Source organism: Lucilia sericata, unplaced genomic scaffold, assembly GCF_015586225.1.
Source record: "Lucilia sericata isolate MDLA Ls3-8-SP2 unplaced genomic scaffold, ASM1558622v1 Contig000280F_arrow, whole genome shotgun sequence".
Taxonomy (NCBI): domain Eukaryota; kingdom Metazoa; phylum Arthropoda; class Insecta; order Diptera; family Calliphoridae; genus Lucilia; species Lucilia sericata.
The window spans coordinates 288,447-314,182 of record NW_023994305.1 but is presented as its reverse complement, the minus strand read 5'-3'; the positions used below and the strand labels follow the sequence as shown (position 1 = coordinate 314,182).

General features: G+C 32.9%; 1 protein-coding gene across 1 annotated transcript in view; it reads right to left on the bottom strand.

Moving 5' to 3' along the window:
• The window catches only part of LOC119603187 (fat-like cadherin-related tumor suppressor homolog), a gene marked incomplete at its 3' end in the record, with an annotated part of 153,318 nt that overhangs the window by 101,743 nt on the left and 25,839 nt on the right, over positions 1 to 25,736 (bottom strand). The window contains exon 2 of the mRNA XM_037955141.1: positions 13,872 to 14,725. Coding sequence (XP_037811069.1) covers positions 13,872 to 14,693 — 822 coding nt within the window. The remainder of the gene's footprint in view (positions 1 to 13,871; positions 14,726 to 25,736) is intronic.

The window sequence follows — 25,736 nt, the reverse complement described above, 5'->3', positions numbered from 1 at the left end:
TTGCTCGGATGGGTCCCATTTTGTTCATTGTTCATTAGCGTCTAAAACTTACTGGTGTAAAATTTTAGCCAAATCAGGAAATCAATTAAAAAGTGTAAAATTGGGTAAATAATAGGATTTTTTGATTTCTTCAAAAATTGTACCATTAAAATTATCGTTTTTCAACATTTCGACCAAATCTTATATTCTAGAGAAAAGTATTCATCAAGCGAGGTATAAAACATTAATATCAAAGGACAAACAACAATGTAATTGACAATTTCACAAGCCATATATTAACAAGTTAGAGTGCTATATTCGGCTATGCCGAATCTTAAATACCCTCCACCAGGAAGCTACTCTTTATTAAAACCCTTTTAACAATTATGAAATAACTGTCTCCGTTCTTGGAACTGAAGAAAATCAAGATAAGCAAACACAAGCAAAGGCGGAATTAATTCTGTTGGTGGATAAAACTATTTATCCACACATTCGTAATTGCAATAGCGCGAATGAAATATGGGGTATAATATTCCCAACTTATATGTCAATTTGCTATCAGTTTCGAAAATTGTGGAATCTGGTTATGAAGTCGCATTTAATAAAAAAGGGTGCAAGGTATCGAAAATCTTCGGTAAGGTTATTGCAACAGGTGATCTGGTGAATGGTATGTTTAAATTAAACATTGCTAGCAATAGTGTGCTTATTTCTGAATTGTAAAATGAAGAATACAACTTGTGGCATAAACGTGTTGGCCATGCAAATGATGAAATCTTAAAAAGTATGAAGTCTGGTGTAGTCAATGGTGTCAATTGTGAAATTATCAAGCAAAACTACATAACTTGTATAAAAGGTAAGCTATCCAGATCTTCATTTAGGGATCCTGGAACGTGAGCAACAGAGGTATAAAGTCTAATACACTCAGACGTTTGTGGACCTATGGAAATACTGTCAATTAATGGTTCAAAATATATGCTAATATTCGTTGATGATTTTAGCAGGAAAGTAACGGCCTATTTTATAAAAACCAAAGATGAAGTAACAGATAAATTTGTGGAGTTTGTTGGAGAAAATGAAAACCTTTTGTCGCAAGAAAATTTCCAACAATATTTTTTTTACCGCAACAACATGAAAGTATTTGAAGTTTTTTGACAGCAAAATTATTTGTTGCGAATAGAATGGCTTTTGTAGTTATAGGTTTTTCTCTGAAATAACGGCACATTGAAAATTGCTGTTGTTAAATGATTTGCATTTGCAGAAAATAAAAATGTTTGTTGCCACAAAATATTTATTTTATGAATCAAATAATATTACTGTTGTCGTAAAAAAATTGTGCATTTGTCAATGACATGTTTGGTAGAGTTGTGCCGCTCTCAACTAAAACGCTCTTTTTAATGATTGAGTTAAAAGGTTATACTATGACTACAAAACAATTACAAAAACAACAGGTAATTTCTTATTTTGTGATACACTAAAACAATGTTTTTGTAATTGAATTGTAGACGTAGTATAACATTTTTAATAAATCACAAGCATTTAACATTATTCTATTTTACTATTCATTTTGTGGTGACCGCAGAGCAATTAACATCGTGTGTGCGTACTCACAAAAAAAGGACTGTAATGTAAAGAAAGTTTGAGTTTGGTTCCAATAGAATTTACATTCGGATTGTGCCCAACAACTTTTAATTTTGATTCAAATATAATTTACATTCTGAATGAAAATGGAACATGGGAACTTGTAAAACTACCAAAAGGAAAGAAACCTATTGACAGCAAATGGTGTTTCAAAATCAAAAGAAACTCTAAAGGTGATATAGAGCGATATAAAGCGAGGTTGGTCATAAAAGGTTATTCCCAGTGCTACGGAATTGACTATGAAGAAACATTCTCTCCAGTAGTTCGATATTCCTCAATTCGACTATTCCTAAGTTTGGTTGTTCAGCACGACTTGGATATAGACCAAATGGATGTATGCTTATGGATGGTGGCTTTCCTCCAAAGTGAACTAAATGATGAAAAATATATGACGATTCCTGAAGGTTTCAATGAAAAGATAGACTTAAGAAATCTTTGAGTGGTCTTAAGCAAGCAAGTATATTGTGGAATCAAAAACTGGATAAAACATTGAAGAAAATTGGATTAACTCAATTAAAAACGGAACCTTGCGTATATTACAAGTTAGCCAAGGATGAAATAACTTATGTAGCAATTTACGTTGACGACATTAAAAAAATAAATTGGATATAAAGAAACGTTTTACAGAAAATTTTAAAATGAAAGACATTGGTGAAGCGAACTACATATTGGGGATGAAAATCACAAGAGATAGAAAGAATGGAAAACTGTGGCTTGATCAGGAACAAAATATATTAACAATATTTAAAAGAAATTTAAGATGGATGACTGCAAGCCAATTTCAACTCCATTGGATATTAACCAAAAAATTTCCAAAGATATGTGCCCGCAAACAAAGGAAGAGAGTGATGACATGAAATCCATACCGTACCAAGAAGAAATAGGAAGTATTATGTATGCAGCTCAAGTAAGCCGCCCTGATGTATCGTTTGCAGTGGGGGCTTTGGCTAGATACAACAATAATCCTGGAAAGGCACACTGGCAAGCAGTAAAGCGCATAATGAGATGCCTTAAAGGAACAACAAATTACAAGTTGCAGTTCTCAAAAGATGAAAATGTACATATTGAAGGATTCTCAGATGCGGATTAGGCTGGCAACTTAAATGATAGAAAATCAACTTCTGGTTATGTTTTCAAATTTTAAGGAGCTTGCATTTCATGGAACTCCAAGTAGCAACAAATAACAGCTTTATCAACAACAGAAGCTGAATATATAGCTTTGGCAGCAGCTGGGCAAGAGGCGTTGTGGCTGCGATCTCTGTTTAATGAACTTGTACGATCATCGCCTATTGTGATACAGTGCGCTAATGCAAGCGCTATAAATTTGTTGCATAACCGTACTTATCATGCTCGACATACGACATCATTTTATAAGAGATCTCGTAAATGACAAAAAGGTTGTTATTGAATATCTGAATACCGAGGATATGGCAGCAGATGTTTTAACGAAATCCTTTACAAGTTTAAAGCATTTACATTGTTGTGATATTATGAATCTTGGCGTTCATCCTAGTGGGGGTGTTGGAGAATGCAATGAACTTTCTTTATACTTATATATACTTGTTTTGTTTACTTTGAATTTAATAAATTTAGTCTGTAAATTTTAATTAGAAAATTTATTAGTAAAAAAATAAATCTTTCACTCCTTGTTTTCTCGTAAATCAAATATAACCTATTAACACATATGAACTTATTTTGATTAGGTCGAAAAAATAATTTTAAGTGATTTTCGGATATGGACTTTTTAAACGACCTATAACCTATAACGAATCAATTGGAAAACATTTTAGCTGAATGATTTATCTAACACAGATTTTAGATTATGACGAATTTTATCCGGATATAATCATTTAATAACGAATATGTGGTATTTAGTGATTTTCAGAAGTGAACCTTATATAGGGCTATGACTGTTTATGGACCGATCCGGAAAACATTCCGTATACTGATTTATATCTACACCAAACATATTCAAGTTGAATTTTATCCCGATAACTTTTATTGTCAGTGAAATGGGATTTGTGACCAATTATTTCGGGAGCTATGACCAATTATGGACCGATTCGGAAATATTTCGTCGAGTGATTTATACATACACAAAACATATTCATGTCGAATTTTAACTCGATAGCTTTATTTATCAGTGAAATATGGAGTTCGAGTAATTTTCGAAAGGGGGACTTATATGAGGGCTATGACCAATTGTGGGCCGATACAAATCTGCGTTAGTAGCATGATTTCTGTTCATATTATATATATATGTGCAAAATTTTGAGTTGATACCGATATATTTTAGGAAGTTATTAAAGATAAATCCATTTCCGGAAATATATAATATACCTTTGTATAGGGGCTATGGGAAATTTTGGATCGATTGTTTTGATTTTCAACATAATTGATCCCTGAAAAAAAATAACGTGTGACAAAATTCATCGAATTATTTTTCGTAATTTCTGAGAAAACGCCTTAAGAATTTCGAAAAAAACTTAATTTTTTTCGAGGTAGTCTTAATTATTTACTCATAACTTTTAACGATATGAACAGATTTACTGGACAACAATGAATATTTTTGGTGAATTTGGTTGATATCTTTTGCTTAGTTTTAACGTGAGCATGTTTTAGGCAGACAGACAGACAGACATAGCTAAATCGACTCAGAATTTCATAAGGATCAAGAATATATATGATTTTTCTCAGATAAATATTTCTTGGTGTTACACACGGAATGACAAAGTTATATATACGCTCTATCACCACTGATGATGGTGTAGGGTATAATAACAATCCTGCTCCAGAGATGGTGGTGGAGGTTTTAATAATCGAATTTTGAAAAGATACAGAAGTTTTCCTTTCGGAAATCATTTTTTTTTTTTTTTTTTTTGAAGAGAAATTAAAAAAAATACTTATAAATATAAAAAAATACTTATATATATAACTAAACGTGTTTTACAATTGGCAAAATATTTTTTTTATATTAAATACTGTGAAGACAATTTATTAAAATAAAGAAATTGAAGTAAAAAGTTCTATACTGTGAACAAACAAATATATTTTGAAGTTTTACTAAATTTAACAATAAAACATGATATTTTAAATATTTCTTCAATGTCCTGCATATAACCTCAATACTTATACCGGCTTATTATTTATTCAAGTGGGATTATACATATATACATACATATATTAAATATCAAAATGTCGTTGACCAATTATGTATTTGCACTGGGTGTAATATTAATATATCTAAGAAAAGTGGTGCTATCCAATGTACAATGTGTGATAGTTGGTGCCATCTAAAATGTGCAAATGTCAATAAAGACGAAATGAAACTAATTAAGAACAACAGTAAACTTGGATTCTTTTGTGGAAATTGCCAAGATGATGACGATGTATCTTCTTCCATAAACAATAAAAATGAAATAAAAGCTCTTCGTAAGGAAGTTAAGTCTGGGTTTGAGGAAATAAATAAAAATTTTAAAAACATGCTTGAACAAATGAATGCTACATTTTCACTAAAGATATCTGAACTCAGAAGTGACATAGACTTTTGTCACAAAAACAATAAAGCTACAGAATCTAAAGTCGCATAACTTGAAATTGATAATAATGTACTCCACAAAAGATTAAATAGATGTGACATTATTGCCACAGGTATGTCTCATTCAAATAATATTATGGAGACAATAAAAAGCCTTGGAGAGTTCCTAGACGTAACTATATCTGATTATGATATCCAACAATGTTGCTTTATTAATAAAAAGAAAAAATCTTAATAAAGTTTAATTCAGTAAAAAAAAGGGTTTGCTTATGGAAAAATATTTTAAATATGGAAAACTGAAATTATCTGATTTTGTTAAAGACGATGACAACAATGAATTATGCAACGAGATTGATAAAAGTATGGACATGCAAAAAGAGAATACTGAAAATGATAGCAATGGTCAAAATGAAAATCGAAAACAAAAGCCGAATATTTGTGATATAAATTCTAGGGTCTATCATAATGACAACCTTACACCCATGGAACGAAAATTATCGTACTTTTGTCGTAAATTGAAGAGGACTAATAAAATATCAAAATTCCAACTACTACATAATAACATTCTTAAAGTAAAAATTGCAATGTCTGATGGATCAAATAAATACTTTTCATTTTGGGAGTGCTATGAGGAATTTAGGGAAGATGCTCAACAAAATTAATTATAAATTGCCAATTAGATCTTATCTTTTTTATTTATTATTTTTTTTTTTCACTTAATTTAAATTTGTATCTTTTATTGCCTCTTATATTTTTTACCATTGAATTGGCCATTATATGTCATTAGTTTAATTTCAAATATACATAACCTTATTTTTAAAATTATATTTATAAACACTAACAAAAATTAGTAAACAAATAACTTTCAACAGCTATAGCTAGTTGTATATGTATATTTTTTTTAAACTAATGACATATTATATTATACACTTAAAAAAATAATATTAAAAACATTATGTCAATTGTTATTTTGATGAATATATACTTATTTTTTATAATTTATATATTTTCAAATTATACTCTTGAATAATATATTTGCATGCTAACATTATAACTACGTTTATATACATTTTAATTTATTAAATTTATTATTATACATACATTTTTTCCTTTTAAATGAATTCTGGAAATAACTTAGGTTATATCACAATTTTCTAATCCAAACTGTGTTGAATGTTTATTTTTGGAAGTAATGGGTGAAGACTTGAACATTTTATTAGGTATTGTATATTTGCCAAAGGGTAATATAGCTGGTATCAGACAGTTAGATAATATTTTGGGTGATATTACTTGCCAATATGAACATAATGGGCGATTTTAATTATAATCTTTTTCATCCTGAGAAATCGACGATAATGAGGAAACTATGTAACCGGAATAATTTAAAATATATTCACAATATTTTGCCTACACATTACAATTTGAGGGACAACACTGTTTCATTAATTGATTATTTTATTATGAGTGATAAATTATCCCTAAGTTTTTCTGGTCAATTTCATTCGCCATGTTTATCATTACACGCATTTATTTGCATGAGTTTAGAATTTCCAAAGAAAATTAATGCTAATAACGAGGAATATAAGGACTACAATGGTATTAATTATAACCTACTTGAACATATGATTCTTTACTCTGATTTTAGTCCTATATATAGAACTTCGGATGTTAATATTCAAATTCATCATTTAAATTCTATTTTACTCAATATTTTCGCTTGTGTCCTTGTGCGCACTAAAAAACATAGTGTAGTTAACAGTATTTCCAATATACGCAATAATGAGCAGGTTAGAGATGCCCGTTATTTACGCGATCTTGCTTATAAATCCTACTGCGAAAATAAAAGTGTATCGAATTGGATTATATATTGTAAATTTAGAAATCGTGTTAAAAAAGTTCTTAGGAAGTTAAAATCAAAAAATTGTGATGTATTTTTCAGAGATAACACAACATGGAAGGTACTGAACAATATTGGGTGTAGTATGAATAATGAAATTCCTATCTCTGAAAGTCCTGATACTTTGAACAATATATTTGTGTCTAGTCAGTGTGACGATTTATGTCCATTAGTTCCTATGAATGATTCAGGCATATTTTCCATAATGAGATTTAATGAGACTGATCTCCAAGAAGCGTTTTTTAAGACTAAGTCAAATTCTGTAGGATTCGATGAATTACCCATAAAATTTTTAAAAATAATATATCCTTCTATTGAGAAGAATATCTTACATATTTTCAATACAGTTATAATGACATCAACATTTCCTTTATTATGGAAAAACGCTAGAGTTGTGCCCAAAAACAGGGGGAAATGGTGCTGATGCTTTTCGACCAATTAGTATTCTTTCCTGCCGGCTTGTTGCCAAAGAAATAAATTGTTATCTAACCGAGAATAAATTACTTAGTGTTTGTCACTCTGGCTATCGTAAAATTAGCACCACAACTCTTCTTCTATCTTTAACAGACAGAATAAGATATAATCTCAATAATCAAGCAGTTTGTGTTCTTCTTGCCTTGGATAAATCCATTTGATACTATAAATCATAACAATTTAATTAACAAATTAAACTCAAAATTTCATTTTAGAAGGAATACGTGTAGTTTAATACAATCATATCTTAATGGTAAAAGCCAATTTGTTTCCTGCGACAACATATATTCTAGTATTTTGCCTTGCAAAAGTGGAGTCCCACAAGGATCAATTTTGGGTCCACTATTATTCATGATTTATATGGATGATTTCATTAGCACTATTAATTTACCTGTTTCGGATATTTATCTATATGCTGATGATATTCATATGTTTTTTTTTTGGCGATAGACATTTTATTCATATTTTAAATGCACATATAAATTCTAAAACGCAAGTTGTTGCCTCATGGATGAAAGAAAATTTTTTACGGATCAATACCGATAAAACCAAGGCAATGTGCTTTGGTATTAAGGATACTACGCTTGTTAATATTACAATTGAAAATATTCAAATTGATATTGTAGACGATATGCGTTGTCTAGGTATTATCCTAGATAACAAGTTTTCTTTCAATAAACATATTAATTTTTGTTTAAATTACAATTTCCCCACAAGAATTAAAATTACAATAGCACATGCATTTCTTTTATCGCTATTAAATTATGGTATTGAGATATATTCGGCTGCTAATAGGACAAATTTTGGGAATGTACGCAGAATTGTAAATAGGATAATTAGATATGTATATAGCTTAAGAGTACATGATCACATTTCTTCACACATTAGATTGTTTTTTGGATTCTCTTTTTCAACATATGTTCGTTTTAGATTACTTTATTTATTTTATAAAATAATTTCAACAAAAACACCACCAAATTTATATGACATGTTTACGTTTTCAAGATCTACTCGTTCACCTATAATTATTATACCTAGAATCTGTCGGTATTTGAGCACTCCTTCCTAGTCAGAATTTCTAGGATATGGAATACACTTCCTGCACATCTAAAAACATTTACTTATGCTATAAATAAAGCTAAAAATATTTTTATTGAACACTTGTCATAACATTTTAAATATTGTTCCTTATTAATATTAATAATGTTAATACTAAATTATAATAATATTTATAAAAACATAAGCTGTACATATGTATATAATCTATTAGTTGTAATACTTTTGCACATTGTATTGTACTTTTAACCATATATGGCCCATTAGTGCTCGGTTAAATAAATGAATATATGAATAAAATAAAAATAAAAATTTGCGACAATTAATTTTACTTCTTAAAAAATAAGATGACTTGATCAAGACTTGAACCACTGATGTTCCAATTTTCATTCCACTGTTTTAAACAAAAACCACTGCCTTACTTCGTTCTTTAATAACTAATGTTTTTCATATAAAAATACTATATTCCTTTCTGTGGGTAGAAAAAAAAAGGTTGCTGAATACCTTTTGTCAACACTGATCTTACTGAATTGCATAAAAAATTTAACAGTTACGTTTTTTCAATGTGAGCATTTTTTTTGATTGTGCAAGAGTAATTAATGAGCAGTGCTCAGGACAGTTTCTATTTATGGGCGGATTTTACTGATTTGTATGGACTGATTTTGCTAACTTTAAATAAGATAATTCTCGAAAACATGCCTGACAGAATTATTGAAGATATCTGAGGTCTTCAGAAAATTGATTTTAACAAACATAAGACAGACTGACAGATACCCTTCTCACGAAGAAAAGATTATTTTATCTTTCTACATAAGAATAAAAAGCCTTCAAGGCCAAAACGTATTGTTTTTGTATCTAAAGGGTATTTTACATTAAAGACCTGCACAAGACAACAACAATGCGACAAATTGCTAAAAAATTTCGTGTGCTTATGATGACACAATATTTTTTTAACAATTGTCGCATTTAACGTATAAATTAAAACCAAGAATGAAAAACTATAGATAGAGTACGAAAATAAACTAAACGAAACGTTTGCAATTGTTTTGTTTTTATCTTTGCAGTGGGTAAAACAGAAACAAAACCAAAACAACAAAATCGATTTTATCATTTGGTTTTGTATTGTTTTTGCTTTTGAAATTGACCTTATAAGGTTTATTATATTGAAAAATCTTTGTATAATAGTCTGTTACATAGAAACCTGTCTCTATATAAGTCTTTTTCTGCAGAAAATGGACATTTATAGTAGTTTTCACTATTTTAATATTAGCACAATATTGTGTTGCAACTCTTTTCAATTTGCCATAAGAATTTAAAATAGTGGCAACTCCGTTCAGTTTGGTGAAATTATGTTCTGAAATACATGTGTGATTCTAATCTTTATCAGCGGCTACGTTTAAGCCGACTTAGCTTTTGAGCCGAAAGAAGTCGGCGGCGGCGCGGCTTGCAAAATATTACCGGCGGCCAGCCGCCGCCTATTTGAGCCGTCTCGGCTTGTATCTCTGTGCCTATGTGGAATGCAGTAGTAATAAAAACAAAAACAAAATAAAAACCGTACAAATTAAATGAAGTGTGTGTGTGTGTGGATACACACACTTTATGATTCTTTCATAAAATACGTTTCTGCATTTGTTTTGTTCTCAAATGTACGATTGTAAAGGCAAACAAAAGCAAGTAGATGAGCGAAAATCCAATTGTTTTGTTTTCGCTCTCTCTCACTTGAAAAGTATTTGTTTTAGTTTTGCTCATGTACAAAATTATTTAAAAATTTTGAAAAGTTTTGTACATTATGGAAATGTTTACGAAATGTTTCGTTTGTTTTCATACTCTGCTATAGATTACGTCGTCAGGCGAACACAATTAAAACTTTCTGCGCATATAGGAGCTCTGACGTCACACAATCTTTGTTCCTATTGGTTAATAATTTTCTGCTATAAATATAACAGTGGGACAATTTATTATTTTTATCTAAAAATTAATGGATAGTAACCATTATTTTAAAAAAAATATTTATTTATTGCAATTTCTTTTAAGAAAAATATTTAACAATATTTTAAATACTAAAAATTAAAAACAAAAAATAAAAATAATGTAAATTTTTTTCACAATTTCTCACTCGTTTTTTTGAATATTAATTTTGATTACATTTGTCCACTTTTCATTACATGTTTATGTTTTGCCTCCAAATTTTGGTTTCGTTTTTCTATGTCCTGGATCCTTTTTAGCGCACTTCACTACACTTCCTTATCGTTTTATATTTTTTAATATTATATTTGAGTAAATTTAAGCCGAAATTCGTTATATTTTTTCTAAACTGCCAAAGTAAATTAAATTGCAGGGTTACCAACCATTATAATACGCATTAGATTTTTTCAAGAAATTGTAATTTCTATACATGAAACATATTTGGAAACCTTCTAAAGGGAACAACTACGTCATCTAACGGTAAGTTATTAGCAAGGCGTAATCTTTAGTTTATCATTCTTAAATTATAACAATCTAAGAATTACTTTAATAAAATCAATGAATAAAGTTAAATTTATTCGAAATGAAATGTATTTATAAGATTGGTTGAAGACTATATTGCGAGAAATTATCGAGGAGACGCATTTTTACATAATTTGCACGAAAAATAGAACACTTTTAAATCACTTGGTAAAACATTCCAGTCTCATGATCTCACATTTAATTACCGTCCAAAGACAGAACACGTTATAAGTGGTATAATAACTTGTGGATTTGTTGTAGATCTTGAAAATATTTGATAATTTTGTAGTTTTATACATATTAAATTACGTAGCTATAGTTACTGTTTGAAAGAACAATATAGAAAATTGTTAATAGCAAGATTTATGTGCTCATGATATCTGATACAATAAACAGCGAATTGACACCAGAGTATACCTCTGTGTCGTATTTTACATGAGACAATTACAAAGTGTAGGCTAGTGTAATCCTAATTCTCATAGGTATATATAAACTAGAGAGGTAGAGCCTTTTAAGACCAAAAGTTAACTGAGATAAAACAATATCGAACTGTTCATTAAAGTTTATGAACTGATCCGTTACCACACCAAGAAACTTAATAGAGTGAACATAGGTAATGGGTTTGTTACATAATTAAATTTTTGGACACGTGCAATCTTTACGAGCTGTGCGAAACATAATGGCCTTGGCCATGTCTGCATTTATAAAAAAAATAGTTGTGCATCATGCAATCTAGCAGATTATCAAGTATATATTTTATAACAACCTCCAAAACATCAGGCGGTTTCTTGTAGCCTCCAAAAAATTGGATATTATCCGCAAAAAAAGACCGGCCTTTATAAATCTAAAATCAAATACACCAATCTACATGCCATTCCAGCTAAATTTAATTTGTCTCTTAAGAAGAAGAAAAGTGATGAATACATTATTTAAAACATTAATAAGTTTAATTTTACGCAAAAGAAGTTTTAATTTTGTATCACCCTTTAGATGTATGTTTTTTTATATCTCGGAAATTGGAGTTATAATGTTCAAATTTTGCTTAATAAATTGGCGGATTACAGGGGCATGGTCCCTCCAATATGAATTAAATAAAAAATCGTATATCGGGGATGCTATTGGAGCTAGAATAATTTCGTGTAAACATTTGTCTAATTAGTTGGCGAATTACGGGAGCGTGGTTCCTCACATATGAATTAAATAAAATTTGTGTATCTGCAGAAACAATTTTTTTTTTCATGAAAAGGAGCGCACAACAGGTCCGGTAGTGCCCTAGGTGTATTTCTTCGGTTTTTATGTAGTATACATCCTCCTATCAACCTAACATAATCATATCTAGGAAACCATTAAAGCTAGAAAACTCAAATTTTCCACTGCCAACACTAAAATACATGTGAACAATTTAGGTGAAAATAATCGGACTAGAAATATGGACATGGTACCTCCCATATGAATTAAATACGGAAATTTTTACATCTAGGAAAATATATGAACTAGAACCCCTCAAATGATGTTCAAAAACTCGACATCCATGCAATTCGTTTCCAATTCAAATGAATTTGTCAAATTTCCAATTCATTTGAATTGATTTTGAATTAAGTCAAATGAATTAGAACAATGAATTGCAATTCAAATGAATGAAATCAAAAGTGAGCAATCAATAAAATTCAAATGCAGATCTAGGGGAATTAAAAAATGGAATTTTCTCAAACCAAAATGAAATAATTCTGTACGAAAATTGAAAAGCTCTGTCATGGATCCGCACCTAATCAAAGAAAACATGGTGATCGGAGAATATTCCTTCGAGAAGAACTAATTTTTATTTTGAACACACATGTAATATTCAAGAGGCAATTAATAATTCCTGAAATTTTGTGACCCACCACTACCCAATGACAAACCTTTTGGTAATATTTATTTAAAAAAAAATAAAATAAATAAATAAATGAAATTTGGCAGGGTCATCAAGACTTCTATAAAACTTAGTTGTGCCGTATTTTATCGATATATCTGTATATTTAACATAATTATGAGCTCAGAAGCCCTTTTCGGGGGGTTCTGTTCTATGGGGGCTAGGTGAAATAATGGACCGATTTTAACCATTTTCAATAGGCTTCGTCCTTGGGTCAAATAAAACGTGCGTGCCAAATTTCATCCACCACTAAAGTGGTGTAGGGTATAATCAAGTATATTTAATTAGAATTCATCATTCACCTTCAATAATAACTTTCTGTAGATTTGTAAGTAAATCTACAGTGTAGATTTACTAACAAAACCAATTCATATCTCAATCAATTCAAATGAGTTGAAAATGAATTGCCAATTCCTTTTTCTAATTCATTTGAATTAATTCAAAATCAATTCAATTCATTTGACAAATTCATTTGAATTAGAAACAAATTGCAATTCATTTGACAAATTGATTTGAATTTTAAACGAATTGCAATTCATTTACCAAATTCTTTTGGTTGGAAATGACTTGCAATTTATTTTTAACAATTTCATATGAATTGACTGAAATTTCATTCAATTCATTTTTTATGTAAAAAGAATTAATTCAAAATTTGCTAATTCAATTCACAAATAATTCACGAAATTAATTCATTTACAGCTCTGCTTGATTCTAAGTTCTGATGTACCTAGAAGCATGCCAATGATGAGATTCAAAAGTAGTTATGTAGATGCTGATTTTAGTGAAACTAACATATTTTTTATTTAAATTATTATTCAGAACAGAGATAAACTTATTTCTGAAAATCATGCAGTGTAAATATTAATATTTATAATTATCAGTATATTTACCTTTTGTATACTAATATGAACTTTAGCTTTACTAGACTGATGATTGTAATGGTTAAGAGCTGATCCTCGGTCAACAGCTAGAACAACAATTTCGAGTTGTTGATCTCCTAAATGTTCCAAGAGTCTTACATTTGATATAACACCAGTGGAAGGGTGAATAACAAAGTAAGGGCTATCATCCAAGAAACTATAATAAATTTCTCCATTTAATCCAAGGTCTGCGTCTTCGGCAGTTACAGTTAAAATACTGCTATGTATTGGAAGATCCTCTGATATAGTAGCAGAGTATTCAGTGGGATAAAATAGAGGACTTAAATCATTACGATCAAGTACTTGAAGATACATTGTGCATTCATCCTCATAAGTCAATTTAGGTTTAATTTCTGGACATGATATAAATGCTTTAATATTCAAAACGTATTCTTCATTTTTTTCTCTGTTTAATACCACGTTGCTGGTTCTAGTTCTAATAGCCAAAAATGCAAAATTTCCGATTATTCTCTCCTCAGTTTTAAAGAGTTTATCTTTATCTCCAGAAACAATTCGAAAATTGACTGCACATCTTTTTTGGATTTCTATGCCAATTCTATAGTCGTATACTTTTGGTTTCGCATAGGTTTTACCAATGCTATTTTCTGGAATGGTTACGTTGTATGCATTTCTAGTAAATTTAAATATGTTTTCTTTAACTTTTTCCACACTATTTGAGTTCCAGTCATTATGAGCACTGCAAGAAGTCTGGACGATGGACCATGACAGCACAAGTAACTTCAATACTATTGAAATGCATTGGAATGTATAAGCATAATTTTGAGTCCTCATATTAAGATATTCTTGAGGTTAAACATTATTAACTGAAAATAAACATAAAAAATATATTTGTATAGTATATCGTAAAATTCCTAAAGTTTTTATATCGATAAAAAATGATCTATATATGTATATCAATCAGCAAGTATTTGCTTTTTTGTGGTCATTTTATAGTTTGGAAAAAGTCATCAAAGCAATATTTGTTTAATTTTTATGTTTTTGCAAAGTATTATTAACCATTTTTAAGTTAAACTCCACTAAAATCGCATTAAAGTACCTTCAATAAACAAATGACAAATATAAATATTTTATAGTACTTTAAAACAACAATAATGTGATTTTTTTTATAAAATTTACTTTACGGCGTTTGGCTTTTTAACAAACGGACATTTGACAACATTATTTTTGTATTCTTCACAGACACAACTATCATGAAATTTCAATTTCAATTCAATTCTTGATGATCCCCCATCAATTCCTTTCCATATATTTTGGCAATATTTGGAAAAATAATGAAAAATATTTTACCAGAAACCACTGAAACATCCTTAAGAAATGACTGGCAAATGGAACACTTGTTTAAGGGATCTTATATCGCAATACTTCCATGTCGTTGATTCCGACATACTGTCTTCATTGAAGAGTTTGGGACGAAAATCTCATTTAGACTCAATGACGACTGCAGTATCCTCCAAGCTGAAATAGCAGCGATCAAGGGGGCGTCAAATTGACTGAGGTACAATCGGATATCAGAATTTATACTGATAGTCAAGCTGCTATGAAGTCACTGATTGGAGTTATCTCAACATCACAACTTGTCCATGAATGCTGTACGTCTCCTTATATGTGTCAAAGACGCGGGACTATATATGGCAATAATATTGCTGATACCTTGGCAAAAGCTGGAGCCATGCTAGGAGATATGGACGTGGACCAGTTCTGTGGGGTTCCACTGTCTGTCATAAAAAAGCATATTATTGAATATTGCATTTACCATGGCTCAAATTCTCTGGTCGGGGAAGCATACTTGCTCGATCTCTCGAACGTCGTGGCTCAACATGGATCCACATAGAACCGCCTATCTTCTTAGTCTTCAAAGACCTCAGTTAGGTAATATGGTATCGGTCATAACTGGCCACTGCAAATTTGGCAACCATGCAAGGCGCATTGGTTTACCGTACAACGACTTCTGTAAAAGTTGTCAAAATGAAGATGAAGAGGAGACGGTAGTCCATCTTCTCTGTCACTGTCCACCTTTGGAAACGTTCCGTTTTTGAACATTAGGGTTAACTGTTTTTAATGATCTATCAGATCTATCGAATGTTCAACTTGAACGACTTACTGCATTACTGAACTTGTCAAAATGGTGGTGAACTACAATTTCACACTAAGCTCGGCGTAATGTTTTCTCACCTTATGCCTCCATATCATTATTTCTAGGGATGTTTTAAAATTTTCTTATCCCCTACCCATTCACTGTCTCTCTTCCGTCTATCCCAATTCTTCTTTTCTTCTTACAGGTCAAATTACAAAGAGATCATTATTTGACCCAAGTAAAGCTGTAATTTCGGATGTTCGATGCAGCCACCTGTCAAACCTAACCTATCCTGAAAGAAAAATTAAGATGTATATATTTTTCATTTTATCTATTCTTTATTGAATCTTGCTTCTATAAAAATTTACAATAAGTATTAAGGTATTAAATTACTGCCACTGCAATTTCAACACAAGTTCTCGATAATTTGATTATCTGGCAAAATTCAATGTTTCCATTCTTCTCAGTCGTCTGTGACCCTCAAATAACACCAACTGCCATGCAAGGCGATTTGAGTAATTAGTTTCGACAGGTAGGTTAAACTGAGAGTTTGATCCCCAATGAATTATGGGGACGTTGAGATCCATGTGAATATTACTATTACGAATGTACCACGGGGTACATGTTATTGTTCTTAATAGTACTGACTGCTCCCTTTGCAATAATAGCCGTATAGCCATATCAGTTTTATAACTGTTTTGTTCAAAAGCACTTTGTACTCCAAGTCTAGAGCAGACCGTGGTCCAATTAGCCAGTTCTTTTTGTAACTATGTTTTGGTGGATCTATGTTATGGATCTACCAAAAAATGGTGGATACCAAGATATTTCTCACTTTGTTCTGCAATTTTTATATTATTTTTCTATATGGAGGCGTATGGATGACTCATATGCAATGTCGTATAGCATTTTTGTGGCAGCTTTCCAAAGATTATATTCTGTTTTCTTAGTTGGGTCTAAGCTTTTAAGATATTTTTCAGATTAGACTCCTTATTACTTTTTAAGACTATGTGAGTTCCTGTTTGGCAGTGATTAAGATCAACCTTTATGTTTCGAGATCGCGATTGTTGCCAATAGCTGTTCCGCCACAAGCTTCTTAGATGTTTTATATCATAAGTGTAACAGGAAAAACTTAAATTGAAAAGTAATGATTAAAAAAGCTAATAAAAACTCTTTTCACTACTTCTTCTTTAACATTTTAAGTCATTATTTTAACACGGTGATGTCATGGGAGGCAAGTACTTCTACGCTCGCTTACAAATAGGGAGTTATAGAAGTACTTGCAATTTCTCTTACAAAGAAGTTGTTTAGTAATTTGTTTTATTTTTTAATAATTCGGTTTGTTACCACTGCTTAGCTATTTTATTGCGCGTGAAATAATGGTTTTCACATACAAATCTAATTTTGTTTTCTTTTTTGTAAAACACTATTCTTAACACGCCATTAAATAATATGTGCAAACAAAATGACAAAGCCGAAAGAAAGTCATTACTAGAGTACGTCTAAGTAATGCAGACGGTAAGTAGTAGTCATTGAAAAGTAAGTGGTTATGGAAGTACAACCCATTACCGAGTTTTTGCTGGGGTAGTATCCGTTAATTCTAAAACATTTCTTTACAGTAAAGTGTGTTTCAAAGACGAGTAGTACATCAATTTACTGAAATAGCAGGAATTGTATTATTTATGCTTATGTTAGCGAATTCTTAGAGAATTTATTATACCCTACACCACTAATAAGCTGATCTGTTTAAAAAATCTGTAAAAAATTTGTATGAAGAATATTGGGAAATTTTCAAAAATTTGAATTTTATAAAATGAGACCCTTATTTTTCAATAAAATTCTAATCCATTCAACTTAAAATTAAAAATTTTGGCATCAAATTACAATGAAAGATGCGAAAAAATTAAAAATTCAATTCATTTTAGTACATTCCAAAACTTGTTTTATTGTAGACATAAAAATAAAACTCAAAAAAAACATTTATTGAATCAGTAAAAATGTTTATTGATAATTAAATTTATTTCAATAAAGAGTTCGTGAAAATAATTTCCTTCTGTGTAAAAATCAAACCAATTTGTTATAAACTCAAACAAAAATATTTATAAAAATCGAAATTAAATTAAAACAATAGTTTGTTAAGAAAATATTGTTTTTATAATGTTATAATTCTTAGGATTCTAAAGTAATATTATAAAAATCAAATTTTACAAAAAAAAAACTCGGCAATATATCATTATAAAATCGGTTGTTTTTCTTTCCAAGCGAGTAAAATGGGAACGAATGGGTTTAATACTTACCCCCTTATTCACAAAAAAAAAATATTTTATAAACTGTTTATAAATTAGATATTGTATGGAAATTTTGTTTTATAAACCTTTTATAAAATAAAAATGTTGTTTGTGAATAAGGTGGTTAAACTTTATTTTTCAAAATGGAGCTCCATTATTCGGATTGTTCCACATACGAACATTGCGGTTAAAAAATGTAATGTGTTGTGCGGTCCACTGGCCAATCGGCAATAAATGGGTGTGTTCTTGATTGGAACGAGTTCTCTAATTTGCGAGGTACACAATCCGTTATAGTATCGATAGAACATTTAAATACACCCAACGTGCTCCAGTGAATCAATAAAGTTGGATACCCAACTGTCACCGATATGTACCTTCGCCTTCTTCTGTACGCGGTCGAGTAACTCCAAAATAGACTTAGAAGCTCGGGACCAAATATGGAAGTTGTATTCCATTTTCGGTCGGTTATAGGTGTTGTAAATAGTAAGGAGATCAGATGGAGTAAAGTGTGTCTTACAACGTTTCAAAAACGGAGACCCTAGAATTATTTTTTTTTAGTCCAGCGGACATCGGACTATATTTTCATGCCCGATACAGTAACATTTACACCACCCATCTCTGTTAACACGACCCCATTGAAAGATTATTATCATGTCGTCATTGAGCGATTCATTCATATTGCCCCTCTTCTCTAGAGGTCTTATATATAATTAAATTAATAAGAAATTTCAATTCAGACCGAGGATACGCCTACCTCAAAAATGTCCTCTTTCAAATACATAATCGAAAAAAGCAAAAAAAAAAAAAATAAATTTTTTTATCAAATCACTTATAAAGAGATAGATAAGTTATTATGCACATTAAATTTTTTGTTCGCCACCTCCTATATATCCTTATTGAGGATTCCTTTTCAACCTTCAAGGATATCCTTTTCGTTTGATCTAATCTGATGCTCATAATAAATAAAAAGTATTTATTTGTACTTGTAATGGCTTCCTAATAGAACTTTATATATTTTGTTTAAAAAATTATCATCTAAAAAAATTTCAACATAATTGTTAACTATTACGAAGTTCCATGTATCCACCCAGTATCATCTAAAAGTGTAAATTTTAATTTTTCCTACTATGTATCCACTAGTATTATTCATATCAAATGTATTACTTTTTCTTAAACTGCAGCCGCTTATGAAAAATATCCCAAAAATTTAATGATGTTGATAGAAAAAAAATGTATATAAAACCCGTAAAAGCACTCAGAAGCAGTTAAAGTTTATATATGTATGTTAAAATACATACTTATAGCAATAAAATATCAAAAAATTTCGAAAGTGATATCGGGTGTTTTTTATTTTTTAATTCACTACAGAAGAAGACATTTGTATCGAAAACATCGTTATACTTAAGAAGTATCCTTTAGCTAACGGTAATTTGAGAAGGATCAGTATTTTTAAATCAAAACAGTGTTACAATTATCGTTATATATGTATATACACTTCAATTGTATTACAAATATATCAGCCATTACTAAAACACATTACTCGGGGGAGTTTTATAGTTTTTTCCTACCGAGCGCGTCCCCGGGTGGCGGATAGGGGGTAGTGATGGACCATCTGTTCTCTCCCAGCTTTAATTTCACTTAAGCTGAGGGAGGGCAGATTGTCCACCACCTGGGAATATTATATTCCCCGCGGACCAAAAAACTGGAAAAAACAAATATGGAAAATAGAAATGAACAGATAAAAGTTACGGTGCAGGGCCTAAATAACCCAGTACCGGCGGCAAGTGTTGATCTACTCGCGAGTCACGTGTCGTCGTCATCCTGCAATCGTGAGCAAAATACTACTACGGAGGTGGGTACCTTGGCCTCCGTGGCGGACAATGCGTCAAGTGCACAGCATGCCGCTGGCAAAAATATAGGGGTGAAAGAGAAGGATGTACTCGGAGAGAGCTCTAAGCTACCTCAGCCTTTAAATATAGGTGAGGGTTCCGACTCTGAATCATCAGATGATAATAATACCATTATAGCAAATCCCAAAAAGGATGAAGTCGAGCAAATGGTGAAAGAGGTGAGTGATAGCATAGCTAAACTACCAATTACTAAGAAAATACTTTCTGGAGCACAGAGGAGGAAGTTGAAAAAGATGCTTCAGGAAATCATAGTTAGTCAATCCCACGACACTCCAAAGGAAAAATCGGACTCTCTCACAAGATCTGAGGCAAAAAGGATCAGGTCTCCCGAGGAGTTGACAACTGAGAACAAACCTAAGAAGAAAAAGAGCTCCCCGTCTTCTAATACACAGTCGAAGCAAAGCCATACTTCACTCAAAGGAATCTCAAGTGAGAATCCTGCGAGTAAGGGTGACAACGCCAAGCCAGATATTCCGAAGACGAACACGTCGGCGAAATCAATCTCGAAGGTAAGGGAATCTCAAAAGAAGCTCCGAAGAACGAGGAAGGAGAAGCTAGACGGAGGAAAAGGAAAAGAACCGCCATCTTACGCCAAAGTTGCCAGAAGTAGGCACCGGAACGATCTCTGCTATGCAGTTTACGATGCCGGTAATTCGACAGGCAAAATTCCAAAAGACCAACAGAGTAAAATAGAAGACCTGGTCAACAATAAGATAGTGGACCATGCAATCGCTTCAAAGGGCAAACAACCAATAGAGAGCGAGAGCTGCGAGTTCAGCATGGGCGTGATGTTGATGAGGTTGGCATCTCACCAATGTATTAGCACCCTAAAGAACTTGGTGGAAAGTATCCCTCCTCCCTGGGACGGCGCTAGGCTGGGACTGGCAAAGAAGAGCGAGCTTCCGGTGCTTCTAAAGTCCACTGTCTACATAAAAGGATGGGGCAGTAAACTGGCTAATGAAGGTATAATGGAAATTCTTGGAGGTCAAAATGCTGAGCTGGCCGTGGAAAAATGGGATGTCTTTTACAGGAAAGAAGAACCTGAGGGAACTTTATTTGTAATAGGTATCGACCAGAAATCCATGGCTAGTCTTGATGAGAATAAAGGAAGGGCTTACTTCGCCTCTAAATCTGTCATATTCAAAATTGGGAAGGTGCCGATTGGAAGGGCTGTTACAACAAGCCTCGAAAAGGACACTAAAAAACCTAAGACCACAGCATCAGTATCCACTACTGATAACGTTGAGGAGTCAAAACCTAAAATCGAGGAATTTACGATTAACTCGCCAGAAGAAAGTGTAGTTGCCCTTTCCAAAATTGGGAAGGCGCCGATTGAAAGGGCTGTCAAAACCGGCCCCGACAAGGACACTAAAACACCTAAGACAGTACCCAAAGCATCATTAGCAAGTACTAGCAATGTTGAGGAGTCAAATCCTAAAAGCGAGGAGGAAATCACTCACCCGCCAGAAGACAGAACAGCAGTGCTCTCCAGAATTGGGAATGTGTCTATTAAAAATACTGCTATTCCTATTCCTGATAAGGACACCGCAGTGCCATCAACAGTACCCACTGCATTAATAGCCACTTCAGGCTATCCGGAGGAGTCAAATCCAAAGAGCGAGGAGGTGACCACCAACTCGCTGGAAGACAGTTTAATGGATGACCATGATTGAGGTTATCCAAATAAACCTCCATCGGAGCGAGACAGCTACCAACGCTCTGATGGCTAAAATCAACACAGGTAAAATACATATAGCTTTAATCCAGGAACCTTGGACGATTCGCAACAAGGTTTCTGGATTAAATCACGTAAATTTCCAACTTTTCTACGCTGATACAGGATCTCGCCCGAGAACATGTATCTTATGTCACAAGAACTTATGTTTTCTCCTCTCAACAGGATTATCAACATCGGATGAAGCAAGGTCGTGGCAACATATTCCTTGCATCTATTTACCTGCCTACTCGCACCATGTAGCTTGGGGTAGTACAAACACCAATCGCAGGGGACAAGCCCTCATGGATTTCCTTAATACTAAAGACTTGATAACATTGAACTTAGGTATTAGATATAACTATATGTTCAGAAGAGCTTATAAACGAAATTCAGGATTGGAGAGTTTCGGACGAGCACTCCTTTTCTGATCATCGGTACATAAGATTCAAAATAATAAGGCCACCACCAAAGCCGATAAAGTTTCGGAATAAGTCTAAAACTAATTGGACAATGTTCGGGACCTTACTAAAGAACCGTTTAGGTCAGGACACTTTTCAATGTCGAAATAAAAAGGATATATATGCCAAAGTGGAAACGTTCACAAGTGCCCTGGTTGAATCGTTCGAGGACAGCTGCCCTCTGCGAGAGCGGAGATCTGCCCAGGAAAAACCCTGGGTAACTGGGGAGATCCGGAACCTTGGGAAGACTCTTCGCAAACTATTTAACCGGGCACGGCGTAAAAAGACCGCAGTATACTGGGATGAGTATCGTAATAAACTTGGTGAATATAATAAAATCGTTCGAAAAGCCAAACGAGACTCCTGGAAACTTTTCTGTGAACAGGTAGATAGCGTAAATGACGTATCGAAGATAAAAAAATTCCTATCCAAAACTCATGACCAACCGGAATCTATGATCGATGACACGGGCAGGAGGCTTGAGGATATGGAGGAGACAATGAAACTCCTAATGGATTCTCATTTCCCACCCGGTATATCGAATAACATAGATGAACCGATATTGGAGGAAGGGGAGGGTAACACGGAAATAGTTATTACAACTGACATGGTTAAAGGGGCAATCAAGAGCTTTGCTCCCTATAAAGCTGCAGGGCCGGATGGAATTTTCCCGGCACTTTTGCAGATGGAGGCGGGACTGGTTTCCGTACATCTGTCACAGATATTCACTGCATGCTTAAAATTGGCATATACCCCAGTTAAATGGCAGGATGCAAGGGTAATATTTATACCCAAACCAGGGAAACCTAGCTATGCGACACCTATGTCCTATCGACCGATAAGTCTTACGTCCTTCCTACTTAAAACCTTGGAACGGATAGTCGATAGCATGGTTAAAAGCAGCATACCATACAATCCCTTAAATATAAGCAGCATGCTTATGTAAAGGGACGATCGGTGGAAACCGCTTTAAATGAAGTTGTCCACTACATAGGTGAATCTTTCGATAGCAAACTGTATACACTGGCAGTATGCATTGACATCGAAGGCGCTTTCAATAACGTGCACACTGATACCCTTATCCAATCCCTAGACCAGTTTTATGTTGACCGGGTGCTCCGTAACTGGATCAACTACATGCTAAGGAACAGATGGATAAGCTGCGAGATGATAACTATCAGGAAAAAGGTATTTCGCGGTATACCACAGGGTGGCATTTTGTCACCTTTACTCTGGGTCACCACGATTAATAGCCTCCTAAGGACCCTAACCGAGAAAGGACTTAGACCTGTCTGCTATGCAGACGATGTCGTAATACTTTTAAAGGGAAAGGATCCAAATTACTTGTGTAGAAGAGCTGAGGAGGCTCTGAATACGGCCAAGACGGAAATCTGTCTTTTCACAAGAAAGACAAAAATTTCTACATATACTGAACCTTGCTTCTTGGGCAAGAAGATACCGGTGACAGACAAAGTTAAGTACTTAGGTGTAATACTTGACCGGAAATTAAAATGGAGACACCACATAGAGGATAGGATCAACAAGGCACATCGGTGCTGGGCGATATGTAGGAGAACCATAGGCATGAAATGGGGTCTTAGTCCTACTATGACAAATTGGCTTTATAAAAGTGTAATTAGACCAATTCTAGCTTATGCTTCAATAATCTGGTGGACTGCTTTGGACAAAAAGTGTAATATCAAACTACTACAGGGAGTTCAGCGTACATGCTGCTTGGGTATAAGTGGTGCCATGTGTACTACTTCAACCAAGGCTCTGGAAACGTTGCTAGATATTCCACCCATTGAAACATATATAAGATATGAGGCGGCGCTTACAGCCGAACGGCTCTTTACTTTAGGCGAACTGGCCAAAAACTGTTATAGGACACGTCATCAATGTATACTGGTCACATTGGAAGGTTATACACATTCATCGGACGTGCCTGATCGCATACCAGACACTGAATATGTCGGAAACTTTGAAACGCTAATCCCAGATAGAATGTCTTGGTCAAGCGGAACATTAGAGCAAATACCAGTAGGAATCCGTTGCTACACGGATGGCTCTAAATTAGGGGACAAAGTGGGCCTGGGGTTCTATATTGAAGACCCAGAAACAGAAATATACCACCATTTACCTAATCATAACACAAGCTTCCAGGCAAAAGTACGAGCAATAACGGAATGTGTAAATTGGATTAGAATAAATATGGCGCCCACAGGGCTTAATATATTTACCGACAGCCAGAAGGCAATTTGTGCGATATCAGGTGATAGAGTTAAATCTAAGACCGTATTGGATTGTAAGAAAGCTTTAACTGAATGCTCTCCCAGAGGTAAGGTTCACATCATATGGGTACCAGGCCACTCGGGAGTAGTCGGCAACGAAAGGGCGAATGTAATAGCTTTAAAGGGAAGGGAGCTCGATGTAGTTAACCTGACAAACGCAAAACCATTCGACGCAACAAAAGCTGAATTAAAAATATGGATGAGAGAATCCCATAAGGCCTCTTGGAATAATGAAACGGTGGGTAGAACCACAAAGATTCTATGGGGTGACCCTGATGAGAGCAAGACGAGAAATCTTCTCAAAATGAGCAAGTCTGAGGTTAGTATGATGGTACGTATTCTGAGTGGACACACAGGATTACGAGCACATCTATACAAAATTGGACGTGCGGATTCAGACGAATGTAGAGCATGTGGAGAGGACAGTGAAAGTCTGGAGCACTTTCTTTGCCATTGTCAGGCATTCGTCGAAGTTAGATCCAAGTATCTTGGAAGTGATGTTATTCCGGAAATAACATTCTTAACCAACACCGATTGGAAGATTCTTAGGAATTACGCCCAGGAAACTGAGTTTCTGAACATGGAAAAATAATACATTCAGTGAACAATTTTTTTTTTCTTGAATTGGAGCGCACAACAGGCCCGACAGTGGCCTAGGTGTATTTCTTCGGATTTGATGTAGTATACATTATTATAGTAGTTTTCACCAGGGACCTAAAATAATTGTTATTTTTTCTTTCGAAAGAAATGGTTATGCAAAAAGTCCCTTTATTTTATTTAGGGACTTTTTAACCATTATTATAAGATTTATATTATTTAGGTCTCCGTAACCAATTAACATGAGAAATATATTTTTTGGTTATGAATAACTGTTATTTAGCAACCAATATTTTTTTGGTAATAGATAACCAAAATTTATTTATTTGGTCCATATAAATATTAACGAAATTAAAAGGCTAATTAATTTAAATTATATTTTACTTATAAAATGAATACACATTTGTTGCAAAACTGGCCGGTTCATTTACTTTGCCAAAGATATTTGAAAAAAATATAACCAATGAAAATTTTTTGGTTAC